Source organism: Phascolarctos cinereus, unplaced genomic scaffold (assembly GCF_003287225.1).
Source record: "Phascolarctos cinereus isolate Bilbo 61053 unplaced genomic scaffold, phaCin_HiC Scaffold_9;HRSCAF=440, whole genome shotgun sequence".
Classification (NCBI taxonomy): Eukaryota; Metazoa; Chordata; class Mammalia; order Diprotodontia; family Phascolarctidae; genus Phascolarctos; species Phascolarctos cinereus.
In genome coordinates, this window is record NW_027556402.1 from 66,745,272 (window position 1) to 66,766,492 (window position 21,221).

At 42.9% G+C, this 21,221-nt stretch overlaps 1 protein-coding gene across 2 annotated transcripts in view; it reads left to right on the forward strand.

Annotated features, from left to right (window-relative positions):
- The window catches only part of ENPP6 (ectonucleotide pyrophosphatase/phosphodiesterase 6), a 178,716-nt gene that overhangs the window by 148,605 nt on the left and 8,890 nt on the right, over positions 1–21,221 (forward strand). Inside the window, exons 7-8 of one of the 2 annotated variants that reach the window (XM_021007704.2) lie at positions 11,448–11,571; positions 11,880–12,383. In XM_021007704.2, coding sequence (XP_020863363.1) covers positions 11,448–11,571; positions 11,880–11,887 — 132 coding nt within the window. In that variant the 3' untranslated portion in view covers positions 11,888–12,383. Of the gene's footprint in view, positions 1–11,447; positions 11,572–11,879; positions 12,384–21,221 lie in introns of those variants that run through there. The other variant, XM_021007703.2, reaches the window with a different exon arrangement.

Genomic DNA, 21,221 nt, shown 5'->3' on the forward strand with positions numbered 1-21,221 from the left:
TCTCTCTCCTCTCTCTCTTCTCTTCTCTCTCTCTCCTCTCCTCTTCCTCTTCTCTCTCTCTCTCTCTCTCTCTCTCTCTCTCTCTCTCCTCTCTCTCTCTCTCTCTCTCTCTCTCTCTCTCCCCCTCTCTCTCTCTCTCCCTCTCTCCCTCTCTCTCTCTCTCTCTCTCTCTCTCTCTCTCTCTCTCTCTCTCTCTCTCTCTCTCTCTCTCTCTCTCTCTCTCTCTCCCCTGCTATAGCAGCCATCTGGTGATTTATGCAGAGAGGAATATCAAAGGAATGTTAAGGGTGAGAAAAACAAGTGCTGATAGATTCCAAAAATGCAGGAGTCAGGAGTGAGTAAATGCCTGGAGAGCTGGCTGATTCCACAGACCCTTGGGGAAGGGGGAGAGGGGATGCCAACCAGAAGAAAGAGCGAGAGAGAGCCTCTGAGTGAAGGTCTGTCCCTACCCTCTCCCCCTCGCTTTGATCTGGGCTCTTCATTGTAGGTACTCCCTGTACAAGGCTTGTCAGTGCTAACCAGCCATCCTGGGCCACTTGTCCCCACCTAACAGGTGGGCAGTCTTCCTCTACTCCAGGTGTTCTTAACTATTTTTATGTCATGGATCCCTTTGGCATCAGATAAAAGCCTACGGACCCCTTCTCAGTATAATTTTAATACATACTATATTCTAATGTATTTTCAAGATATATTTTAAAAAACTTTCACAGACTCCAGGTTAAGAACCCTTATAGAGGCAACATGGTAGAGGATACATTATACATGTTGTCTCCTCCATAGAATGTAAGCTTCTTGAGGGAAGGACTGCTTCATTTTTGGTTTTATATTCCCAGGGCCTAGTATACAGTGGCATCTCAAAAGATGCTCATTGATTGATTACCTGATCTGTCGGCATGGGAAAAGGTACAGAATTTGGAGTAACAGGATCCAGGTTCAAGTCATGGCCTTGCTATTTACTGCTCGTTCATGGGACTTTGGACAAAGCTTTGTGTGTCCGTTTCTCTATCTGTAAAGATGAAGAGCTTGGACCAGAGAAACTTTAAGGTCCCTTCAAACTTTATTATGGAGGATCCAGTGATTGCACAGAATCACCCAACGTGTCCATTGATCACTCCTCACCGCAGAGCCATTCATCCTCTTGAATGGCTATAAGTCATTATCCCTCATCTGCTCCCTCCTGTCCTTAATGCAAAGGACAGATCCCCAAGCCGCAGCATGTCCACAAAGTAGCTAAAAAAAAGGGGGGTACAGAATAAAAGTCAAAGGGAGTGGTTTACAAATTAGCTTTCCCATTACATAATCTTCTTGTTGTTCGGTTGTTTCAATCATGTCCAACTCTCCTTGATTCCATTTGGGGTTTTCTTAGCAAAGACACTGAAGTGGTTTGCCATTTCCTTCTCCAGCCCATTTAACAGATAAAGAAACTGAGGCAAACAGAGTGAAGTGACTTGTCCAGGGTCACACAGTTAATGTATCTACCAATATAATAATCTCTTGTAGGAATGTTCATTATATATTATTTTTCTTTTCTTTTTTTAATCTTTTTTACAGGGAAGGCTCATTAGGTGAGGGAGGCAGAGAAAATGAATCATTAGTTTCCTCCCTAATTTGGTCCCCATAAAAAGGCCTAATAGGATCATAGATCTAGAACTAGAAGAAACCTCAAACCCCATTTAATTATATAGATAAGGAAACTAAAGCTTAGGGGAGTTAAGTGACTTGTCCAAGGTCATTTGTATAGTAGAGGTCAGAGGCAAAATTTGAATTTAATTCCTCTAACTTCAGAGCTACTTCTCTCATACCTTGCTTTCTGCTATCTTTTCCACATGCATACTTGACCTGTTCCTTGCTACTGGACCCAGATGGCTCCAGAGGAGACTTTGCACAGCCCTCCCTCACTTAAGTCCAATTCATTTGCAAGTCATGACATCTCTTTTCCTGATGTCATGGTCCTCTTTGAGAATGAAGGAAAATAACAACATTTGTATACACATGCGTGCCAATACTTATCCCCATTGATTAGGGGCTGTCTCATTTTCTTAATAAGAGAAGCTCTCCCCAGTGATAGAAATCAGCCTATCCCTTCATTCATGAGACCACACACACACACACACACACACACACACACACACACACACACACAAAGTCACTAAAGGTATCTATCATTTTTCTCTCTACACTTTCACCAGCCTATGTACCTATACTCTTCATACACATGAACTCCTTCACTAATGAAGACTACCTGAATTGTTTTCCTAATGGAAACTTCTTTCACTCATTGGCCAATAATAGGTCCCAGCCCACGCCTCACTTGCTCATTGTTTGGTTATGATGGCTCTGAGTGATGGGAAATGGCAATTGTTTCCATTCTGGTCAGAAATTCTGAGGGTCTTCCCCTCCCAGACTGATTCTTTTGGGAAGTCAGATTAGGACATCTTTTGCCTCATTTCTTACCTAGCCTTTAATTACTGACAAACTGAAACTTGGAAGCTTAAAAGGGCTAAGGTCTCCCAGTGCCTCCAGGGCTATCTCCATTCATCTTGACCTATGTCTTGCCACTGGACTCCTGAATGACCCTGGAAGAAAGATAGGGCTGATGATTTGGCACAGCCCTGCCTCACTCAGATCCAACTCACTTGCAAGACAAGACATCAGCCTCCTGAGGTCATTGGTCCTCTTCCACAACGAAGTACAAACAACCACAATGTGGACTTCCTCCCCCACCTCCCACTCCCATCACATCTTATTTGCAGGCCTTACCTCCCTTCACCAAAAGGAAATCTCTCTCACCTCATTGTACTAATATGGAGATTCCTACTCTTCGGAAGAGTGGTATCACACCCCAATAGAAATAGGGGCCACTGAACAGTTCATAAGGATCCCTGCTGCTACATATTGACTTAGAAAACTTATGTTAACATTATCTATGCCCTACGTATTTTTGTTTATTTTGTTAAATATTTCCCAATTATGTTTTAATATGGTTCAGGCTTCATTGACTGGTTCCTACAGGCTGTTTATTTGATACTTTTGCTTTATAAAGTCCTATCAGTCAAATCTGGAAGCCCCTCTCTCCAAGCTGAAGTACATACAGTGTAGATCTTTGGGGAGTCTCTAGCCAGAACTGGGCCCTGCTAGGTGAACTTGGCTCTGATCCCTCTTCCACTGTCTTACCCACTTCAGAGAAGGTAAGTGCTTCAGCCTGGTATCACTGTGGTATACATAGGCCCTAGTCGACCATGGCGTCCTCTGTGTAGGAGCAGAGAGAGAACTATGCTTTGGGATGGTTTACATTTAAGACTTAATGGGTCAAGTAGTAGTTCCTAACTAACAAGTTAGGAACCTTCTCTGTAGAGGAATGTTCTAGAAAATGATTCAAATTTCTTGAACCAACTAACCCGGGGCTGGGGAACCTGCGGCCTCGAGGCCACATTGGCCTTCTAGGTCCTTGGGTGCGGCCTTTTGACTGAGTCCAGGTTTTACAGAACAAATCCTTTTATTTAGGAGATTTGTTCTGTGAAGTTTGGATTCGGTCAAAGGACCACACTGGAGGACCCAGAGGGCCACGTGTGGCCTTAAGGCTGCAGGTTCTCCACCCCTGTACTAGACTCTAGAGCAGGAATAGTTTCAAATTAATGAATTGTTCAGGAGCAAAAAGGATTGTGCTGGAAGGAAATAGAGAAAGGAAAATGAGGGGAGAAGAAAAGATGTATTGGCAGAGCTGAATTTGTTTCTAAATACCCAATTGACCCGACTGCTTTGATTGGATGTTTCACATTTCTAGCTGTAGTGTAAAGAGGACTACTTTTACAGTTTTGAGGTCCTGGGTTCAAACTCTTACTCTGTTGATTATTATCTGTGTGACCTTAGGCAAGGCAATTCCATTCTTTGGATCGATCTCTGATTCTTCAATTCTATAATGGGGGATTAGGATCTCTGGATGATGGCTATAGTCTTTTCCAGTCCTAATTCCTTTGATCTCCCATCCTCTGTGATGTAATGCTTCCCTATGGGCACTGCCATCCTCATAGTCACCCAGGCCCTCAACCTAAGTGTCATCCCCAACTCCTCCTTCTTGCTCACCTCACCTATCCAATCAGTTGACAAATCTTGCCATCTCTACCTTCACAACCTCTCCTCGCCACTGCCAGTCACCACCCTAGTTAAGGTTTTTAATCATCTTCTACCTTTACTATTGAAATAGCTGTCTAATTGTTGTTCTCGCCTCTAATCTCTCCCAACCCCAATCCATCCTCTACTCAGCTGCTAAAGTAATTACAGGTCATCCTCCCCACCCCCCATGCCATCCCTCAAAATTATCTCCTGGATCCAATTTAAAGATACCTGTTCAACATGAAGGCTCTTCCCAACCTAGCACCTTTCTACCTTCCAACACTTTACTTTCTTCTACATATACTATTTATTTATGTGCTGTCTCTCTTATTTGTAAAATATGCTCTTTGGAGGCACGGATTGGTATATGTGTGTGTGTTTCTTTATATAACATATTGCTAGTTGTACTGACAAATCAGGAGACCAGGGGATGGCTGCATTTCCCCATCAGGGTCCTACAGGTATTCCCAGGTGGTTGCAGTGATCCTTCTAATCTTATCAGCTCAAGACTCTATTGTGGTGTGTTCCCCCGATATCAGTTGTACTATGCAAGCTTATGTTTCTTCAGTATCAATTAACCAAATCATATCAATTAGCTTAACAAATGGATATTTACTAAAAAGATGCAGGAAGAACCCAAGTTTTTAAAAAAAATATAGCCTTCTGAACTGCAATGCCCTCTCCCCTCTACATTTTGGTCTCTAAGAATAATGGGTTCAGACTTAGCTAGAAGCATTTTTTTCTACTATCAAGTTCACTGATGGGTGTTGCATAGTCAATGGATGAATTTCCTTCTTTGCTTTCAGGAAATGAGATCTTTGCCATGGGGTTGATGCATAGTTGGACAGGGTCTCGAAGGTTGCTTCTCAGGGATATAGCAGCTGTGGCTGCTAGCAGATTCAGCTGGTTCCCCCCACCCTTTGAATCTCACAAGGTCATTTCTTCTTCAATCCTCTTCGATTTAAGAACAGGAAAAAGTAAACACAATGGTGACCAAAGCATCACAAGGGCCATCCATTCATGAGGCCTATTCTTCACTTGCCACCAGAGAAGAAAGAACTGGATTTGGGTCATTAGTGCCTTTTGTATGCGTAATCAGTTTCAGTTCAACCAATTAAAAGGCCTTTCTTCATCATTTGGTAAGCAGACATGCAACAGTCACAGAATACCTGTTATGCTCTGAATTGGGGCAGGGCCTCTTCATTCCACATTATCATGAACTTCCAAAATTAGACTCATTGCTTACATGTGCTCCCAAGATTGCCCCCTCCCAACTTTGGCTAGGCCCCCATTGTATTTGTTTACCCAGTGCTTCCCACAATGCCTGGAATGCAGTAAGTGATTAATGAACTCTTGTTGATTGATCCAATCCAAAACCATCTAATTCACTGAAAATCATCACCAAGACCAATTGTTTATCTGAAATAGTTTGGCTCTGGGTGCAGAGTTGTTACATCAACTACCTTTTCTAATGGTATTCACATGGCTGAATTTTTGTGTTTATTGAAGTCCTTGGACTGTCCATCCATCTTTATCTGAACTCAGAATCATTCATTAAATCATAAACATTAAGGAGAGAAAGGACCATAGAGAGCAATGATTCCAATCCCTTCACTTTATAGATGAGGGAATCGAGGTTTAGAGAGAGTGACTTGTCCAAAATCATCCAGCTAATTAATGCAGAACCCACATCTTTTGACTACTAAACCAGTAAGCTTTCCACTTTCCCAGACTGCCCCCCATCAGAACTAACCCTTTTAATCTGTTACATTACTTCCATGCTCAGAAATAATAATGACTATTGTTGTTAATAATACTAATGCCCCGATCAGGACTATAGTGATTGTGGCTGTGTAAGCATAGGGAGTGAAAAAGCAACACATTCATTAAATTAGCAGATGAAGCTAAATCGGGAGGTGGTGTGATCATCACTGAAGACAGATAGGGAGAAGGGAGAAATGACAGCAAGATAGAAATGCTGCCAGGTAAGAATACAGAATCAACCTGGGCAGTTATTAATGACAGCTGGAGATTGGAGGAAGGGTCGATGGAAATTCAGGAAACAAATTCAATGAAAGGGAGAGGTATGAAAAAGCGTTAATGCAAGGGAGAGATTTACAGGGTGTGAGTGGATGAACACGCAATGCAACAAGGCAGCTAGACAAGGCCCCACCCTTGCAGACCTCACCACACTGCCCCAAGTGATGAGCAGCTTTCACCCAACAGCTGGTGGCAGCTGGGAAGTGCATGGGGGGGCCTGAGTTTAACTCCAAGGTAATATTGGCAAGTCGCCTGGCTTCCCAGAGCCTGCTAGTGGCTTGAGGTTTCCACTGACCTGCTTATTTAATAGCTGGCGTGACCATAGTCTGTCTTGGCATGCCTATTACTGGTAAGGAATGATTGGAGTCAGTACAGTGGGGACACTAGGAAACCGGGAGATTTGGGAGTGGAAGAACATACGGGTTGTGAATTATGAAGCAAGAGGAAGAGGGGTACAAGTAGATAGGCAGTTTTGCTAGATTAGCTATCAAGGGGTCCTAGAGGGTGGAATGCAGACTGGGACTTGTACAGAATGGATTAGACTAGACTCAGTAGGGAGGCAGAGAATATAGTGAAAGGTAATATGAGTTAAGCTGAGGGTTGGAGTAGCAACGGAGGAGAGGACAGTGTGGCAGGATGTGCCCCTGTAGGGCTTATTCTTGGGTCTCTCTCATGCACTTCAGGTCTTCAAGGAGGTGCTATTTTACCATTTGGAGGAGCTTGGCATCATGAATTTAGAGCCAGAAGGGACCTCAGAAATCATTGAGTCCAACTCCTTCATTTTGTAGACAAGAAAACAGCCTCAGGGAGTGATCCTCTGCAGTGTCTTGTAGTGATTTGGGTAATCTTGAGAGTATAGTATCTGGGTAATTTAATCATTTTATTAATAAGGCCAGCATGTTATTAATAAAAGGATGGTCATTTGGCCGTCTCTGTCTTAGACCAAAGACAATCACGGTGATGGGCTCAGGGCCTACCTATATGTTCCTTTGGAAGAGGAATGGTAATCAACTATGATTGGTTAACACAGTTGGAAGTGGGCTATATTAAAGTGAGGGGATGGGAGTGATATCATGTCACCCTTGGACAGAAAGTCTTATCTCTATACCCAGACCACTCTCATCTATTCAAGGAATGTATGCCTCACCCAAGCCTGAGTGGAACACAATGACTGCCCTAGCAAGATGGGGTCCTACTCCAATCTCATTATCAGCAATGTCTTTTAAGGGACTGAACTTTTAAATCAGGACTTTAGAAGAAGGGAAGAATTCTGGATCTCCCCAAACTATTGGTTATTAATAATAATTTCTCTCAGTTTCATGCAGGGTCAACAGGGGATTCTTGCCAAATACACATTGAACTAGATGGCCTTGAAGGTCCCTTCCAGCTCTGAGATTTGGGAATTCCTCCTCTTGCACGGTGACTGTAGGGAGGGAGAGTATTTGGGGATGTCAGCATTGGCTCAGGGCTGTGACTCAGGCTGTTCCGGACACCCCAGATAACCTGCACTAGAGTTAGAGATGTCAGGCACGAGAAGAGCTATGATCGAGCTTAGCGTTGTCTGTCTGAATGTTATCTGTCTCTGGCGGTCCCCCTACCTGCAGTACCCTCCATGTTCTGTTCTGCCCCTCAGTGTCCCTTGTTTGAAACTCATCCCGAGTGCTACCTTCTACATGGAGCCTTTGCTGATCCTCCTAGTTGATAATACCCTCCCCTCCAAAATGAACATATTATCTGTATATATGATATATATATATATATATATATATATATATATATATATATGCACATCTCTCTTCTCTCCCTCTCTCTCTCTTTCCCTCCCTTTTTCCCTCCCTCTCTCCCTCTCTTTATATATGTATTTCTCTCTCCATCTCTTTCTCTCTCCCCTACTCTCCTTCTCTCCCTTCCTCTCTCTGTCTCTCTCTGCCTTTCTGTCTCCCTCCCTCTCTCTCTCCTTCCCTCCCTTCTTACGTCTTTCTCTCTCTCTCCCCTTCTCTCTCTCCTTTCTCCTTCTTTCCCTCTGTCCCCTCTGTCTCTCTCTGTCTTTCTGTCTGTCTCCGCACACACACACACACACACACACACACACACACACACACGCATGCACGTTGTCTTCCTAATAAATGTAAGCTCTTTGAGGGTAAGGACTGTTTAATTTTTGCCATCGTATCTTCAACTTCTAGCACAATGCCTGGCACATAGTAGGTGCTTAAGAAATGTTTGTTGATTGATTGGTTGAATCAACTAGAGAAGAATGGCAGCACTGGCCATTAGGTAACAGAGAACACCAAGAAATAGTAGATTATCAGTCCCCAACTTAGCCATCAAGATTAATCACTTTGGTTCCCTGCATCAGTGAAACTGAAACTATCTAAAGTAGAATGTGCTAGAAATGTACCACATTCCTTATGATCTTCTTAGAGGGTTCAAAGATTTCTTAAAATTGCTTTTGTTTCACTAATACTTAAGCATCCGGGGCAGGTAGGTGGCGCAGTGGATAGAGCAGCGGCCCTGGAGTCAGGAGGACCTGAGTTCAAATCCTGCATCAGTCACATAATACTTCCTAGCTATGTGACTCTGGGCAAGTCACTTAATCCCAATCCCCTCACTAAAACAAACAAACAAATAGATGAATAGATAAATAGATAGATGAATGAATGAATGAATAAATAAATGGATAGGTAGATAGACAGATAAATAAGTGAACAAATAAATAAATAGGTAAATGAATAAATAAATGAACAAACCAACAAATAAATGAATAAATAAATAATTAAGCAGCCATAACTATTAGACATTAGAGGAGAGCAAGTAGAATGGTGAGCAGGTCTTGAAACTATGTACAACAAAGACCTATTATGGGAACTGGTGAGGTTCAACCCAAAGATGGTGTCCATCTTCAGGCATACGAAGAACTAGGATGTGGAGGAAGAAGTAGGAATGTCCTCTGTGGTTCCAGAGGGCAGAAGTGAAGGGCAGTGTGGGAGAGTGGAGGGAACACTGGACTGGAAGCCAGGATGTGGATGCTCCAATTCCAGTCCTACCATTAGCTATGTGATTCTGGCCAAGTCATTCCACTTAGCCAGTTCTCAGTTTCCTCATCTGTACAATGGGCTAGATGATCACTAATACTCTGATACTGAGAGACAGAATTTCTGTCAATATAAGAAAAACTTATAACTAAAGATGTTCAACGATGGAACGGGTTACCTGGTAAGGTGGTAAGCTCCCTGTCACTTCAAGCATTCAAACAGAGGCTGTCTCACCAACAGTCCCAATCAAACAAGCATTTATTAATACCTACTATGCGGGGGCAGCTAGGTGGTACAGTGGATAGAGTTCTAGGACTAGAGTCACGAAGACTCCTCTTCCTGAGTTCAAATCTGGCCTCAGACTTTTACCTAGCTATGTGACCCTGGCAAGTCACTTAACCTGGCTTGCCTCAGTTTCCTCATCTATAAAATGAGCTGGAGAAGGAAATGGCAAACCACTCTAGGTATCTTTGCCAAGAAAATCCCCAATGGGGTCACAAGGAGTCAGTACAACTGAAAAATGACTGAAATACTATTTGCCCAGACTCTGTGAGGTATCCCTGGACTGGGGAATTTAAAGGCGAAACTAAAAAAAAAAGTTCCCTGCCCAAAAAGTGCTTGTAATCTATAAAGGAAGGACCTATATAAATATGCACCCATATAAATACGTCCAAAATATATACAGCATAAATGCAAAGTAATGAGGTGGGGAGGGCCACCAGCAGCTGGAGAGGATCAGGAAACACTCAGGTGGGAGGGAGGTGGTATTTGAGCTGAGGAAACTCAGGACTCTAAGAGTCAGAGATGAAGGGGGAGCACATTCCACATGGGAGGGAACGTCCTGAGCAAGGCCACATAAATGGGAGACGAGTGTCATATGTGAGAAACAGCAAGAAGGCTGGTTTGGCTGATCTGAGGGTTCATGAAGGACAGTGATGTTGAATTAGCCTGGAAAGGTTCTTTGGGGCCTATGGAGAATTAGATGCCAGACAGAGGAGTCTATCTTTTGTCCTAGAGGTAACATGGAGCCTTATTGTTCAGGCATTTTTCAGTCATGTCCTATTCTTCGTGACCCCATTTGGGGTTTTCTTGGCAGAGATACTGGAGTGGTTTGCCATTTCCTAAGAAACTGGGGCAAACAGGGTTAAGTGACTTGCCCAGGGTCACACAGGTAGTAAGTGTCTGAGACCACATTTGAACTCAAGTCTTTCTGTCTTCAAGACTAGCACTCTATCCACTGCACCACCTACAACAACAAAACTTTCCACCTATAGCATATGTATATGTATAAGTATTTATATATATATATATATATGTATATATATATATATATATACACCTAATGTATATAAAATGTGTGCATGTGGATATGGATATTGTACCTGCGTATACATACACACACACGTATATATGCTGTTCACTCATTTCAGTTGTGGCTACGTCTCTCCAACCCATTTGGGGTTTTCTTGGCAGAAATATTGGAGTGGTTTGCCATTTCCTTCTCCAGTCATTTTGCAGATGAGGAAACTGAGGCAAACGGGTTTAAGTGACATGCCCAGGGTCACTCAGCTAGTAAGTATCTAAAGCCAAATTTGAACTCAGGAAGATGCATCTTCTCAACTCCAGGCCCAGCATTCTACCTACTGCACCACCTGTAACAAAAACACCTTCCTTCTATACTATATGTGTGTGCATGTGTGCGTGTGTATAAAATTACGTATTTTGTGTGTGTATCTATATAACTTGTGTGCACATAGTTGTTTGCAGCTTTGTCTCCCCCATTACAATTTAGCTCCTTCAGCCTTATGGCCCTAGCACTTAACACAGTGCATGGCACATAGAAATCACTTAACAAATACTCGTTGACTGATTAATAATGACACCTAGCATTTATGTACACCTTTAGAGTTTGTAAAGTACTTTATGAATATTATCCTAGCTCGTCCTCGTAACAACCCTGTGAGTTAGTTATTTTCCCCATTTTACAGATAGGAAAACTGAGGCACGTTAAGTGACCTGCCCGAAGTCACACAGATATTAAGTGTCTGAGGCAAGATTTGAACCCTGGTCTTCCTAACCTCCACATCCAGCCATCTTACTCATTCTACTATCTAGCTCCTAGTGACCACTCTAGGAATATGCAAGAAACCCTCTTTGCTTCCAGCAGTGGGTTGGCTTAGTTGACCTCTGAGGGCCTTGTCCATTCTGAGATTCCCCAGTTCTAATTGTGGGTGTGTGTTCCCTTTGCTTGATCCTCAGAAAAAAGAAACGCTCCCCTTCTGGATGAACAGCACGGGGAAGAGGGAAGGCTGGCAGCGTGGATGGCACGGCTATGACAATGAGCTCATGGACATGCGGGGGATCTTCCTGGCCTATGGACCGGGTAAGCCAGTGACAGAGTCCAGCTCCCTTAGCTAGCTACCCTGGCAGACGGCCCGGCTCAGCTTGCCTAGGACGGTTGGAGGGATTTCTTTCTGACCACTATTTATGAGGAAGCCTGAGCAAACCCAGCGGGTCTCCAGCATCTCGTGCTGGACTTTTTCAAATGCTTCCAGGGTTTGGCAAGCGTGGCCAAATACTTTTCCTCGTAAATTCTGAATCCTGAGTGCAGTGGGGGGGAGGGGGGGGGAAATGTATTCCACATGTCCGTGATTCGTTTTACACTTAATTCATCAAAATGTTATTTCACAGCTATCTGATGTCTGGGAAGGCTTATCAGCTGCGGCTGCTGACAGCTGTGTGCTTCAAACCTGCCACAGTCACTCCAGGGGGGCTGAGAGAGGAACCTCTCCCACTGATATTCCCAATGCTAAGCCCTCTGGTGGGGCCAGGTTAGTCTGTGCCAACTAGAAGCCTGGGTCAACACTTGAGCAGATTTTCCAGTGACCCTGGGACCCAACGAGACTGCTTCAGTCATATGGAGACTAGGAATCTTGATTTAGAGCTAGAAGTGACCTCAGAGGTCATCTGGTCTGACCACCTCATTTTGCAAATAAGGAAACTGGTGCTCAGAGAGGAGCTTAAGTGACTTGCTTATTAACACACAGTTAAGAATATCAGAGGGCAGGATTCGAACCCAAGGCTTCCTGTCTCCATGTCCAGCACTTTATTACCACCCTGACCGGTTTGTGTCATGAACCCCTTGGCAGCTGGGGAAGTCTATAGACCCTTGAAATAAAATACATAAGATTACAAAAGAAACCAATTCTGTTGAAATATAACGATCGAAAATGTCTTTTCTTTTAAAAAAAACAGTTCACAGAATCTAGGTTAAGAACACTCTGCTTTAGAAGCAGATTCAAATGACAGAGTTGACCTCTAGCCTTACAAAATGCCTCCAAATTATTGGTTAGTCTAGAACCCAGATAGACCTACTGAATCAGGGCAGAATTTCATTACCCCCTCAAGTTCTGACTCAGGCTTCAAGAGCTAAACCAGTCTAAGATAAGCTTCTAGATGGAAGGTGGGGAAGTGGAATTTGTTGGTATCATTCACTTCCATATCTTCCAGCAAAACTGGACTACTCACCATTCCCCAATCTTGCCCTGTCCATCTGCCACCTCTGGGCCTTAGCTCAGGGTAGACCGCATGCCTGAAATGGATTGCTTCTCTATATTTGTCTATTGAAACCTTCTCTTCCTTCAAGGTGAGGCTCAGTTTCCAACTCAAGGTAGCCTTACCATTTCTTTGCAGTTAAAAGTGACCCAACCCCTCTCTCGTTCCTCACACTTTGCCCAGATCTCTGCTATGCCTTTGGCACAATCTTACCTTGTATCTTTATTTATTTGCTTATGCTGGTATAGCCCACCCCCATTAGATTATAAACTCCCTGGGCAGAAGAAATTGTGAAGTTTTCCAACTTTGTAGCTGGTACTTTTTAAAAAGTTTGTTGGATTGAATTGATTTTGTCAAAGCAGATTTTGCAAGGTCTAACAGATGTTCGTTCATGCAGACCCTATCTGAACCACTTCTATTTCCCCCCTGGTACAAAAAAAAATGTTCAACAGTGATTGCTTTTCCCATCTGCAGGAAAGCTGGCCACATCATCAGGTGCTCTTTTTTCTTTCTTTCCTGATTCCCTGACGTTCAATAACCATAGACCTCCTAAGTGTGCTCTGATGCCCCTCTTCCAAATATCATACTAGCTACAATTGCTCAGCCTTTTAAAAATTCCTCAAGCTGCCACACTTCCCAGTAACACTGAAACTAAAGGTCTGATGAAAGTCAATTAGGAGGGGTCTTATAATACATGGAAGGTGTATACATTTTAATTTTGTTGTTTAGTCTTTTTAATCATGTCTGACTCTTTGTGACACCATTTAGGGTTTTCTTGGCAAAGATCCTAGAGTGCTTTGCCATTTCCTTCTCCAACTCATTTTCCAGAGGAGGAAACTGAGGCAAGCCAGGTTAAGTGACTTGCCTAGGGTCACACACCTAGTAAGATCTGAGGCCACATTTGAACTCAGGTCTTCCTGACTCCAGTGTTAGAGTTCTATCCCCTGTGCCACCAAGCTGCCCCATGTATTATAATACCCCTCCTATCCAATATTCTAATTCTGTTAGCCCCTAGTTCAGCATATCATGAAGTGAGTGTAGCCTCAGTACAGGTTAGTTATCTATTGCTACTGCCAGTGATGGAGGCAGCCGGTGGCTCAATGGATAGAGCACTGGGCCTGGAGTCAGAAAGATCTGAGTTCAAATTCAGCCTAAGACCCTTACTAGCTGTGTGACCCTGGGCAAGTCACTTAACCATGTTTGCCTCAGTTTCCTCATCTGTCAAATGAACTAGAGAAGGAAATAGCAATCCACTCCAGTATCTTTGCCAAGAAAACCCTAAATGGTGTCACAAAGAGTCAGATACAACTAAAAGGCCTGAACAACAACAGCTTTGTCGCTCCAAGTCTATCTCTGAAGCCAAATTGGTTGCAGAGACAAGAGTTGGTTCAACAAGGAATTAGAGCTGTTGGAGCCTTAGAGATTATCTAGTTCAATCCCCTCATTTTAGAGATGCTTGAACCTAGACCCAGCTGGAAAGTACCTTGCTCAAGGTCACATAGCCAGCCAATAATAGAATCAGGAACAGAAGCCTACGACCTGACTGCCTTCTTCCATAAAGGGGCGACATATTGTAGCACAATGAAAATGGAGGAAGAAGTTAAAGCCTGTCTGTTATTTGCAACCTATGTGCCTTGGGGAAAGTCACTTAATTTAAATTGTAATATTGGGTGACTTCTGATGCTCAATATGCACAAAAGAGGATGAGAATGATTGGGATGGTGAGAGAGACTGTGCCCTACAAGTACTGGTTGAAGGAATGAATTGTTTTGTTTTTTCAAACACACATAACCATCTACAATGTGCCAGGCTCTGTGCTAAGTATTTTATAAATATGATCTCTTACCCTTGTGATAACTCTGGGTGATGGGTGCTATTAGCTTTCCCATTTTACAAATGAGGAAGCTGACTACAAGTGGGGTCCAAAGACCTGGGTTTAAATCATGGCCCTTCCACTTATTACTTAGTGACCTTACGCAAGCCATAGCAATTCAGAGTAGGAAGGGACTTTAGAGGTCCTACTAGCTGTTTCTGTTGTATTCCTAGCATCCTTCAAACCACAATTCAGGTGCCCACCTCCCACAAAATGCTCTCTTCCCAGCTGTTAGGTCTCCAGACCTTCAAAATTACTTTGTAATTACTTTTGTTTATACATGTATCCACTCAGGAGAACATAAGGTGCTTGAGGGTTTTTCCTCTTTGCCTTTGGTATCACAGTGCCCATCAGAGGACCTTGTTTAGTAAATGTTATTTGGATTGAATTGCATCCAGTCAAGCGCCTCCTTGAATGGAATGCTCTCCTCAGCATCCCTAACAAGTGGTTATCCAATCTCAACTGGAAGACATCGAGTGATGGGGACCTACCTCCCCCCTAGGTAGCCCATTCACCTTGGGACAATAAGGACATTTCTTCCTACTTAAAGCACTTTACAAACATGCTGAGACAAAATAAGCCAAAATCTGCCTCAGCAGCTTCTCACTGTCTTCCTTTACTAGATTAAACATGGTAGTTCCTTCAACCAACCTTCTGTGGTGTGGTCTCTCTCACCAAAATAGGCACCCACCTCTAGACATAACTAAGACTGGAAGTCACAGAAGCACTCTGTGTTTTTGTTTCCTTTGTTTTAATCTGTTTTTTCCCCAACACATGTAGAAACAATTTTTAACATTCTTTTTTTAAAAAAAATGTTGAGTTCCAAATTCTCTCCCACCCTCTCCCTATTCCCCCCTCATTGAGAAGGCAAGCAATTTGATACAGATTATATATGTGCAGTCATGAAAAACATATTTCCATATTAGTTATGTTGTGAAAGAAAACATAGAACCCCCCAAAAACCCACCAAGAAAAATATAGAAAGTAAAACAAAGTATGCTTTGATTTGCACTCAGACTATCAGTTCTTTCTCTGGAGGTAGATGCCATTTTTCGTCATGAGTCCTTGTGTAATTTGGTTTCTTGATTTGTGTAATGGAAATCATCAGATCATGTAGATTTAGAGTTGTAAGACGCTACCAGGTCAGTTTAACCCCTTTGTTTTCAGACGAGGAAACATTTCCAGATGAGGAAACCGAGAAACCTCAGTTTCTTTCTTTCTTTCTTTTTTGGAGGCACTCAGGATTAAGTGACTTGCCCAGGGTCACACAGCTCCTAAGTATCTGAGGCCACATTTGAACTCAGGTTCTGCTGACTCCATGGCCACTGCTCTATCTATCAAGCCATCTAGCCAGTGCCATCTACTCTGTCCACCTACCTGCTCCCAAAACTCATTTTTTTTAAAGGCAGTTGGGATTAAGTGACTTGCCCGGGGTCACACAGCTAATAAGTGTCAAGTGTTTGGTCTGAGGTCATTTTTGAACTCAGGTCCTCCTGACTTCAGGGCTACAGTTCTATCCACTGTGCCACCTAGCTGCCCCCAAAAACTCATTTTCAAATGAGGCTTCTCTACTAATAAATGCATGTGTATATCCTGTGCCTCAGTGTTAGTTTCCTCATCTGTAAAATGGAGATGATAATAATAGCGCCTACCTGACAGGATTTTTGTTTGAATTGATTAAATCGTTTATCTGAAGGGCTCGGTAAATTCTAGAGTGACATATAAATATCAGATGTTATTATTGTCCTGAGAACCTCTCTATAGTTATACCCCAGAAAGTCATCTCTAACATTTTTTTTTAACTCTCGGACTCTGACTGTCGCATTTAAATCATACTGGGCACTAGGTACCTGCTGTTAGTAACAGATTGCCCCAATTCAAGAACTCTTCCTATTATACCACATCTGCTTCCTGTGGATACAGGACATTGGACCCCAGGGATTTTAATCAAGAATATTACTTTCTCTACAGTATAAAAAAAAAAGATCGTGAATTCAAAACAATTGTCGTTAGGAAGATTGCACTAAACATGGGGTAGCATCAGGGAGTAGGGAAGAGGAAGGAAGATGCTAAAAACATCACTTATAGTAGGACAACTCTTAGCCTCAAACCAAAGAACCTTTGAAAACAAAATACCCAAAGGTGAATCAGGTTAAACTTCCATTCACTGGAGAGACTTTGGGGGAAAAAAAGTGCTGTCGTATCTTCCCCCAAGACTTAAAGCTTTCAATCAGTCATAGCCAGAAGCAAGCCCCACTATCCTTCACTCTTCCCACTCCCTTCCACGAGAACTAATTGCAAAAGTGTTTCCAGGCAGAACAAGCCTCTGGAAGCTCATGCAAGCCAAGTTTCTGGCTCCAATTGCTCTTGCTTCAATTCTCCTGCAAGATTGAACAGCTTTAAGCCCTGGCTGGCTTATTCCAGAGAAAATGTAAGAGGCTGGCCTTTCTTAGGCATCTCACTGGGCTCTGGGATAAACGCCCAGCCCGCTGGGATCCTGGTACGTGCCTCCAGCTTAGGTAAGGAGGCTGACATCCCTGCTGCTGAGATACAGCTGGAGAGGTCTGAGGCCCTGTCAAGGATTGGGAAAAGGGAAAGGGAAAGGAGTTTGCAAAGACAGCTTTCCTCTGGCTGATCCCAGGTTCTGATGGGTACAGCCTCATCTTGTTCAAAAGAACTCCACATTCAAGAGAAGGTCAAGACTGAGTGGCCTGTCTGCAAATTCAACAAGCCGCATTTGGAAAACAGATCAAGGTGAACAGTGACAACCCCAGTCTGTATAGTTTTTCATTTTATTTTTCCAACTTGGATTCAAAACCTGAATGAAATAGAAAGTCAAAGTGAGTGTCAATGCACTCTGGACCAGAGAAGAACAAGGGAAGGGTAGGGAAGGGAACAAGCATTTATTAAGGGCCTACTGTGTGCCAGGCACTACACCAGAACTTTACAATTTTTTTCTCATTTGATCCTCATTAACAATCCCATGAAGTAAGTGCCATTTTTATCCCCATTTTACAGATGACAACACTGAGACAAACTGAGGTCAAGTGACTTAACCAGGGTTAACACAGCTCGTAAATGTCTAAGGCTGGGTTTTGAACTCAAGTCTTCCTTGCCCCAGACCCAGTACACTCCACCACGGAGCAGAGTATAGAGGCCAGAGCACTGGAGTGGTTCTCAGGGGAGCTGGGTTGTAATCTTAGCTGTCCTATTAGGATCTGAGGATTTTGAACTGAAAGGAAACTTAGAGGATCTCTAATCCAAACCTCTCATCATACAGCTGTGGAAACTGAAGCCCAGAGAGGCAAAAATGATTTGCTTAGAGTTGCATTGGGAGTAAGTAATAGAAGGAAGATTCTAATTCGGATTCTCTTAAACTACACTGCTTTCTCAATAGTACCTTGCAGATAAACCATTATATAGAGTGATGATTATTGTATGTCATATAATAATACAGAAATAATGAATATTATATTATTGCATATTATGTATTATATAACATACAGCATGGTATAGATAATATTTATTATATGTAATATTATATATAATATTTATTGTTATATTATTATATATTATGTATAATATATAACACTACCTAGGGCAAGCCACTCTGGATCTTAGTTTCTTTTCTGTAAACTGAGGGCCCTCCATCCTCAAGGGCCCCCTCCTGCTTTGACAGTGACAATGGGCAAGCAATAAGAAAGGACACAGAGGGTGTCAAGAACCACACCATTTTTAGACCATTGACAAGCTTTCACTTGACTACTGCTATTCTAAACATGAGATCTTTCTCCACTGACCAATGAGTCAACGTGTTGGCCATGGGAGGTGAATCACATTATCTGGCCATATATGATCTCTATCACCCCTCCTATGAGTCAGAGTTCCCAGAAGTCCCCCATCCCCACCCCAAGACTATGTCTCTTTTTGTAACCAAAATCTAACGTCAGGAGCAGAGCAGACCAAAGGAATGTTGAGGAGCTACACTGAGAGTGTGTGATGTGGGTTGGGGTTGTGCAGGAGGTGTTCACACTAGGACTTGCGGCCCCTTATTTACCTACTCTTAACCAGGGCGTATTCACAGGACGTACTCTGTAGAGACAGTACCAAAGAAAATGGCAGCATGATTATTATTAATCCATCAATCCCAGGGACCAGCATTCCTTTCAGACTTTACTGGTTCACAGAAAACTGTGAAATGGATGGAGAAGAGGGCGGAACAAAGGGATTGTGGGAAGATGATGCTGTACTAAGACACCATGGATCCCACATTCCCCGACAGCACTCCATGGGGCTATAAAAGGAATCGTCTCTAGATTCTTTCACCCAATCCAGGAATTCATAAAAGGACTCCTAGAGACCTGTAGGATTCTGGAACAGACAAATTGCCAGGGCAGGCTAAGAGCCAAGCCTCAGAGGACAAGGCACAGGCAGCCGCCCTATAGCCTTCTGGGTGGTCTAGACACTCCTGCCTGAACTCAAAGCTGTGGAAGGAGCCTGCTTGAGGTTGTGGCCTGTGGCTGAGAGATTTAGGGGCATTCTGGGTGGGTCCAGCATTGAGCATGAACCAGGCCGAAGCTCCAGAAAGAGCAGCCTCAGGAAATGGGGGGCAGAGGGTCGGCAAATCACTCCCAGAAAGCCTGAGGCCAGCCCAGTCTCAACAATTTAATTCAAGAAACAGTTACTAAATGCTTACTTGGTGTCAGATACCAGGCTAAATGCTGGGGATACAAAAAGAGGCAAAAGGCAGTCCCTGCCTTCAAGGATCTTACAACTTAATGGGCCCTAGCCCAGCAGAGAGAGCAGTCTCAGGGCATTTCAGGTAAAGTACAGCAGGGGATTTGTGGCCCCAGCTAAGCTGCAGGCTAAAAGCCCTATGTACAATCCAGATAGAACTGCCCCTGAATCCTACGGTGGGCTGTATGCTACTATAGAAGTAACCAATGAGCCCAATACCAGGAGAAAAGGACCTCAGAAGGTGCCTATTGCAGGGAGAGGTCCCAGACAAGAGCAAGCCCCTAGGCAGATCCCCAAGAGTACCCTAAAGGAGGGGTCTAGTCTAGTCTGAGTATAGACTTAGTACTAGATATATCCTTACCAGTGTCATGAGTGAAAGATGAAGTGACTGAGGAAACAAAGGCAATTTGATCTTCTGAGCATATTGATTTCTAAGCAATGTATGCCAATTGCCTAAGAAAGTGGGACCAGACCTCCCCAGCTTTGGCCTGGATCCTGAATACGGGGGGAGACCCTAATAATTATATATTAAAAATGGTTAATCAAATAAGGCCAATTAATTAAAAGGAAACAACCAGGATACAGCATTATAATCTGATTTCTAATTGAATGAAAGATTAGGGGCTCTCCAGGTTGGGAGAAGGAGAGCCAACAGGTGCAGTTCCCTGAATTCAGAACAGGAGGTGTCCCATTCCCCTCAAATGTCTACAAATAATCCAAGGAACGGAAACAATAACTGATCAGTATGGGGCCAGTTTTCAGGTTTTACAAGTGTGAGAAAATCCGTCGTGTCAGTCTTTGCATCTGACTGGGTTTCTGATCAGCATAACAGTCAGTCCTTGGTTAAGGGTGTCTAAGCAGCAGATAGAGGTGGTCAAGCTTCCAAGCCATGCTGGGCTAGGTGGAACAATATAAGATTTTCTCCCAGTTCTGATAATTGAATAGTTTTCTCACAAGACAGAATTTGGACTAGACCCATGTGTGGTTCACTCACTAGATCCGTGTGGTTCACTCAATTCCCACAGTCAATCACTTGCTATCCTAATCCCACTTGATACAGATAGAGGCCCCTCCATGAGCAAATGAAGGCAAACTCTGACTATCATGAGGAAATACCTTAGTGTGAGAGATACCAATGGAATAAACCCTGAAGAGGTTAGCAATCCCATAACAAGTCCAGGTAAAGCCTCAGAGGAAAAAAATACCCTAGCCACCAAGATTCCAAGAGTCCCACAAGAAAATGAAATGAGATAGTGAATGGAAAAGCTAGAGAGGCAAGAATAGCAAGGAAAATGAACACCTTGAGAATAAATGGTGGAAAATACCATTCAAGAACTGAATGCCCTAAAAATTAGAATGGGCCAGATGGAAAACAATGACTCAACAATACAATAAGATCAAAACAAACCCCTCCGAAAACGTTAGGAAAGAAAGAGAAGAAAACCAAATAAATGTAATATCAAAAATAGCTGGACAATTGACCTAAAATGAGGCTTCAGGGAAACAATTCTAAGTCTCCTTTAAAAAAAGTTTGGATACCATATTTTAAGAAATTATAAATGAAAATTGCCCATAACTCTTAGAACCAGGTGACAAAGTGAATATAGAAGGAAAACACTGATCACCTTTGGAAAGAAATCTTAAAATGAAAACTCCAAGAAACATCACGACCAAAACCATGACCTAACAGGCAAAAGAAAAAAATTCTCTGGGCAAACAAAAAACAAAGATCAACAGGATTGCACAAGATTTAGCAGAAACTACTTAAAAGGAATGGAGAGTTTGAATATGATATTCCAAAAAGCTAGAGATAAAGGTTTATAACCAAGGATAACCGAACTGGTAAAACTAAGTACAATCCTACTGTA